This window comes from Pelophylax lessonae (assembly GCF_965119305.1).
Source record: "Pelophylax lessonae genome assembly, chromosome: 1".
Taxonomy (NCBI): Eukaryota; Metazoa; Chordata; class Amphibia; order Anura; family Ranidae; genus Pelophylax; species Pelophylax lessonae.
In genome coordinates, this window is record NC_138768.1 from 846,723,699 (window position 1) to 846,730,395 (window position 6,697).

The following is a 6,697-nucleotide window of genomic DNA, read 5'->3' on the forward strand; positions in this document are numbered from 1 at the left end:
TTGCGTTTTATGGTGGAACAGGGAGTAAAAGAGGGAAATGCCCCTCGTGTGTGCCTTTGGTTGAGTGAGGTGGTTCCAAGCTTGAAAATTAACAGTGATAGTCGGGGGGGGATGCTTCTGTAAGAAGGAAGAGATACGGGAATGAGAGAACCTGGCCTTAGCCGGGAGACCATACTTGGTGGAGAGGGATTCAAAGGTCATCAATTGTGTGCCTGTATAAAGTTGATCAACCCAGAGAATGTCCCCTGTCTTGAGATGGTTGAGGGATAGGTGAGCGATTAGTATTTCCAGGGTCGTGATAGGTATTCTAACCTTGGTGGTATTAGAGTCTGATTGTGAGTAGGAGATCAACGACCTCCAGGCAAGGATGGAGGCTTTGGTGGGGGGTGGGAGGTTGGAGAGGTTAATCGGGATCCAGGAGTCCGCCATGCAGTAGGAGGGAAAGATCGGGGGTATGCGAGCAGGATGCCTCCAGTGAAGCCCAACAGGAGTGATTCGGGTCCTTAAACCAGCATGAGAGTTGGGTGAGTATAGAGGCTTTATAGTAGTCCTCAATATCGGGGAGGCCAAGGCCACCCGCTCTCCTATGGAGAGAGAGGTATTTTGCAGCACATCTGGCCCGCTTCCCCTGCCACAGAAAGCGTCTCATGGATGTGGACAGTCTGTTAAGTTGAGGGGCGGATAGGGGGATTGGAAGGGTCCGGAAAAGGTAGAGGATTTTGGGTAGTAGGAGCATTTTAAAGGTGGCTACTCTACCCACCCACGAAATCTCGTGTTTGGCCAGGGACGCCACATCTTTATCTAGTTGGGTCAAAAGGTGGTCTAGGTTAAGGGAGGACATTTTTGGGGCAGTAGGTGCAAGGAAGATCCCTAAATAGGGTATACTCTGATCCGTCCAAACGTAGGGCAAAGAGGTAGATAGGTGTTTTTTGGCCGAGGCCCCCACCCCCAGGTCGAGTATGACTGACTTGGCGAAGTTCACCTTGTAGAAGGAAACAGTACTAAATTGTTGTAGGAGGTCATGGGCAAAGGGGAGGGATACTGTCGGGTTTGATAGGGAAAGTATTATGTAAACCGCGAACAAGTTGATAGTGTGGGATTGTCGGTTCAATTTGAAACCAGTTATATGCGGGTGTGAATGCACGGCTTCAGCTAGTGGTTCTATGGCTAAATTGAAGATGGACGGTGAAAGGGGGCAGCCCTGACGGGTCCCGTTTGTAATGGGGAAAACTTTGGAGAGCATACCGTTGGTCAAAACTTTAGCCAAGGGGCAGGAGTAAAGGGCCAGGATGGATGACATAATTGGGCCCTGGAACCCAAATTTGTGCAGTACTGCCCTGAGATACCCCCAGTGGACCCTGTCGAACGCCTTCTCCGCATCTATGGACAGAAGAAGAGAAGGCGTCCGACTGGCCCCAGCATGGTGGATCAGATTAAGCATACGTCGTGTAGCGTCCGATGGCTGTCTGCCCTGCATAAAGCCGGACTGGTCTGGGGCAATCAAAGAAGGGAGAACACGTTGAAGTCTGAATGCTAAGAGTTTGGCATAAATTTTAACGTCAAGGTTGAGGAGGGAAATAGGGCGATAGTTGGAAGGGGAGTCTGGGGACTTGCCAGGCTTACCAAAAAAATTTAGCAGAAAACAAATTGGCCTAAAATGTTAAAAAAAAATATATATATATTTTTTTTTTTTTGGGGAGTGTTATATAGCAAAATGTCATATATATATATATATATATATATATATATATACAGTGGGTATGGAAAGTATTCAGACCCCCTTAAATTTTTCACTCTTTGTTATATTGCAGCCATTTGCTAAAATCATTTAGGTTCATTCTTCTTCCTCATGAATGCACACATAGCACCCCATACTGACAGAAAAACACAGAATTGTTGACATTGTTGCAGATTTATTAAAAAAGAAAAACTGAAATATCACATGGTCCTAAGTATTTAGACCCTTTGCTCAGTATTTAGTAGAAGCCCCCTTTTGATCTAATACAGCCAGGAGTCTTTTTGGGAAAGATGCAACAAGTCTTTCACACCTGGATTTGGGGATCCTCTGCCATTCCTACTTGCAGATCCTCTCCAGTTCTGTCAGGTTGGATGGTAAACGTTGGTGGACAGCCATTTTTAGGTCTCTCCAGAGATGCTCAATTGGGTTTAAGTCAGGGCTCTGGCTGGGCCATTCAAGAACAGTCACGGAGTTGTTGTGAAGCCACTCCTTCGTTATTTTAGCTGTGTGCTTAGGGTCATTGTCTTGTTTGAAGGTAAACCTTCGGCCCAGTCTGAGGTCCAGAGCACTCTGGAGAAGGTTTTTGTCCAGGATATCCCTGTACTTGGCCGCATTCATCTTTCCCTCGATTGCAACCAGTCATCCTGTCCCTGCAGCTGAAAAACACCCCCACAGCATGATGCTGCCACCACCATGCTTCACTGTTGGGACTGTATTGGACAGGTGATTAGCAGTGCCTGGTTTTCTCCACACATACCGCTTAGAATTAAGGCCAAAAAGTTCTATTTTGGTCTCATCAGACCAGAGAATCTTATTTCTCACCATCTTGGAGTCCTTCAGGTGTTTTTTAGCAAACTCCATGCAGGCTTTCATGTGTCTTACACTGAGGAGAGGCTTCCGTCGGGCCACTCTGCCATAAAGCCCCGACTGGTGGAGGGCTGCAGTGATGTTTGACTTTCTACAACTTTCTCCCATCTCCTGACTGCATCTCTGGAGCTCAACCACAGTGATCTTTGGGTTCTTCTTTACCTCTCTCACCAAGGCTCTTCTCCCCCGATAGCTCAGTTTGGCTGGACGGCCAGCTCTAGGAAGGGTTCTGGTCGTCCCAAACGTCTTCCATTTGAGGATTATGGAGGCCACTGTGCTCTTAGGAACCTTAAGTGCAGCAGAAATCTTTTTGTAACCTTGGCCAGATCTGTGCCTTGCCACAATTCTGTCTCTCAGCTCTTCAGGCAGTTCCTTTGACCTCATGATTCTCATTTGCTCTGACATGCATTGTGATCTGGAAGGTCTTATATAGACAGGTGTGTGGATTTTCTAATCAATATAATAAAACACAGCTGGACTCAAATGAAGGTGTAGAACCATCTCAAGGATGATCAGAAGAAATGGAAAGCTCCTGAGTTAAATATATGAGTGTCACAGCAAAGGGTCTGAATACTTAGGACCATGTGATATTTCAGTTTTTCTTTTTTAATAAATCTGCAACAATGTCAACAATTCTGTGTTTTTCTGTCAGTATGGGGTGCTATGTGTACATTCATGAGGAAGAAGAATGAACCTAAATGATTTTAGCAAATGGCTGCAATATAACAAAGAGTGAAAAATTTAAGGGGGTCTGAATACTTTCCGTACCCACTGTATATATACATATATATATATATATATTTTTTTTTTTTCAGAATTGTCGCTCTTTTTGTTTTGATGATCAAATACCACCAAAAGAAAGCTCTGTTTATCGCAAATTATGGCCTGGTCATGAAGGGGGCAAATCCTTCTGGTCCAGAAGTGGTTAATGCTATACTGGTACCTGGGGGAGCTGAAATTTAGAAAAAAAAAAAGATGGACAAAGTTGAACTTGGACTTTAAGTTTCGCTGGCTGTGGGTTTGCCTTGTTATCCCTGCCTTCTGGATGGCTCTGGAAAGTAGTGGGCTGAGAGAGTCAGATCTACAGTCTGAATATTTATGCAGTCCCTGCTAATCCCTGGGGTACTGTGCCCAGTAGATGGCTGGAATGGAGAATAAATAGCTTGAGTCTTGTGCAGGGAGGTTCTCATCCAGGAGGAGAAGATTGCAGCCTGAAGGGCTACTCCCCTTCTGGGCAAAAAAGCTGTGCTTTTTTTTATTTGCTCATAGTGGACCCAGCTGTGCTAGCTGGGGGAAATATTCTACTTAACTTTACTGGAGCTGATTGAAAGATTTCCTTTTGGGATCTGGTCTCAGGAATTCACGGGAGAAATGTCTGACTGATATTGAAAGGAGGCCTCCAACTATTCAGAGACATTGGTGAGTAAAGACTGGTTTGTGAGATCCCAGTGACCGTGTGCTTCTGCTATTACTTTTGCATCAGAGTCAACCTGTTTTTAAAAGTGGATATTGCTTATGATGTCCCTATGTTGCTCAGCTCAATTATTGCTGGTGCAAGGGACTGTGCTTGGAATCTTAGAGAGGAAGACAGGTGTCCTCAAGTTACTAATTTACTAACTTCAGTACTAACATTACTGGAGTATTCTATGGTTACCCTGCACCCATCCAAGTTCAAGTTTTCAATAAAGCATCAAAAAGCATATATCGTGAGTAATTATTGAGTCAGAAGAGTGACTGAAACTGCGTGTCTGGCTGCTAATGCACTTATTAGGGAAAGAACCTTGGAAACAAACTAGCAGGCCCATTAGGGGGTGAGCGCTTCATAACTATGAAAAAATAATTTTCTCTCACCTGTCATATTGGATATTTCCCCCTCTGGACACTGAAAACACTCAAAGCAACAGCGATGAATCCCTCTCTTCATCACTCTTATGGAACCCAGAGGACAGTCTTCAGAGCACCTAGACACTGGAATCTATAATGCAATCATATTAACAAAAAAAAAAAAAAAAGCATTATAACAATCCCTCTGTGAGGGGTAGCACTGGTTGAATAAGCTCAAATACCATAACAGATCGGCACCGCTCCAAGCCTGAAGAATCAGTCTCCCAGGTTTATGCTCTGTATTCAAGCGCTGGCAAAGACAGAGCATCTCACTCCAAGATACAATATACTCCAGTGTCAAGTAAATGAAAGACATATTTCAGTTTAAATCCCGTCCTACCTGTCCCCTATAATTAAACCCAATGTGGGTGAAAGATGTCAAAGGGGCATGATTGATGGCAGGGATTTGAGCTGACGCTTGCCTGTCATTTACTTTACACTGGAGCTGAAGACAGTTTGAGGCAAAACCTGTATGCTATACTGGCTGAATAAGGCTATATAGGCTCATTTGTGAAACTCAAGGAGGATATTTTTAAGGCAATGAAAAGAAACATAGAAATATAAAGCAGTATTGGCAGAAAAAAGACAAAGTGGTCCATCAAGTCTGCCCCCCTATCTCAGACTACTTCTGCAGAGCCTGCATCTCTCTGTGCAGCTGCAGCACTTGCTCCATCTTTGCCTCATCTGGTCCAAGCAATCAGGGCACTCCAGCGGCTGATTATAGCCTTCCTCTGCTCCTCCTCCTGACCCTGAACTTTCTGCTTCCCAGGTCTGCCCCCAGCTTTTTCCTAGCAGCAGCACAAGGGAAGGTGGATGCACTGTGAAATAAGGGATGTTGAGGGACTCTTGACTTCTGATGGTGGGAGGGCTCTTGAAATCCGATGTAAGTTGGGGTGGGGGTGTTCTGGACACCTAGTTTTAAAGATACAACCAGCCCCTTGAAAGCAATCATAAAGCTGATGAAGTCCATGATGAAAGTGAGTTTGACACCCCTGGTATAGATCTATTTTTGTACCAAGAATTTCTGAATCCACCTACTGTTGACTGACATACTACATCTGTTGGAAGTCTATTCCAAGCATCAACTATTCTTTGAAATAATATAAATATGTGCTGCGCAAACCTGTGTAGCTTATATTAATAATACATTGATTTCAACAAATAATTAATTTGTAGTGAAAAATGTATATCACTCTGTGTAGAAAAATATATATATATGTGTATATATCAACAGTTGTGCACTGATTAAATCAAATTTAAATACAATTAATAATTCTCTATATGCAATATAACCTTACAATGAAATATATATATATGTGTATATATCAACAGTTGTGCACTGATTAAATCAAATTTAAATACAATTAATAATTCTCTATATGCAATATAACCTTACAATGAATATTCAAACACATATAAATCATGCAAAATGACGTAGTGAATTAGTGTCCAATGCCTTATGGCTGGTATCCAAATTATAAGTGTCCAAACAAAGTATGCTCCTCTGCATGGAGATTCAATCCCAATCACCAGTGCTCAAATATGGTCGTGAGTAGAGTTGAGCGGACACCTGGAAGTCCGTGTTCGGCAGGTTCGGCCGAACTTGAAAAAAAAGTCCGGGTCCGTGTCCCGTACTTTTGCCGAACTTTTCCAGGACACCGAACCCCATTGAAGTCAATGGGGACCCGAACTTTCAGGCACTAAAATGGCTCTAAAACACCAATGGAAAGGGCTAGAGTGCTTCAAATGGCAGCAAAACGTAGTTAAGAGCATGGCAAGTGCTCTGCAAACAAATGTGGATGGGGAAATAACTTAAAACAACCAAAAAAAAAAACAGAAAAATAAAACAATGTTCTTCATCTCTGAAGGACGAGGCCCATATGGAGTAGGAGGGAGGTTGAGGTGGTGGTGGATGTGGCGGTGTCATAGGCGTGTGCACAGGGTGTGCCGGGTGTACCTGGGCACACCCTAATCACCTAGGGCACATTAGCATTATAGCTCTGTTTGCCAGTGAGGAGATGGGAAAGATCTCCCTCAGACCTGCAATGCTCTATTTCACTTTGCCAGCAGGGAGAGTAATGTATCGGGGCCATGTACATGTAGGCAAACACATGCATGTGTATTTCAACTTTGGGGTGCACACCCTAATGCAATAGGCTGCACACACCTATGGGCGGTGTAGGTGGAAGCGGCGGTGGAGGAGGACCA

The 6,697-nt window shown here is 43.9% G+C and overlaps 1 protein-coding gene across 1 annotated transcript in view; it reads right to left on the minus strand.

The window, feature by feature from the left end:
* LOC309563459 (vomeronasal type-2 receptor 26-like) overlaps positions 1–4,565 on the minus strand; it is a gene marked incomplete at its 3' end in the record, with an annotated part of 29,724 nt that extends 25,159 nt beyond the window's left edge. Inside the window, exon 1 of the mRNA XM_082267850.1 lies at positions 4,457–4,565. Within this exon, the coding sequence (XP_082123976.1) occupies positions 4,457–4,529 (73 nt within the window). The 5' untranslated portion in view covers positions 4,530–4,565. The remainder of the gene's footprint in view (positions 1–4,456) is intronic.
* Between the last annotated feature and the right edge of the window lie 2,132 nt (positions 4,566–6,697).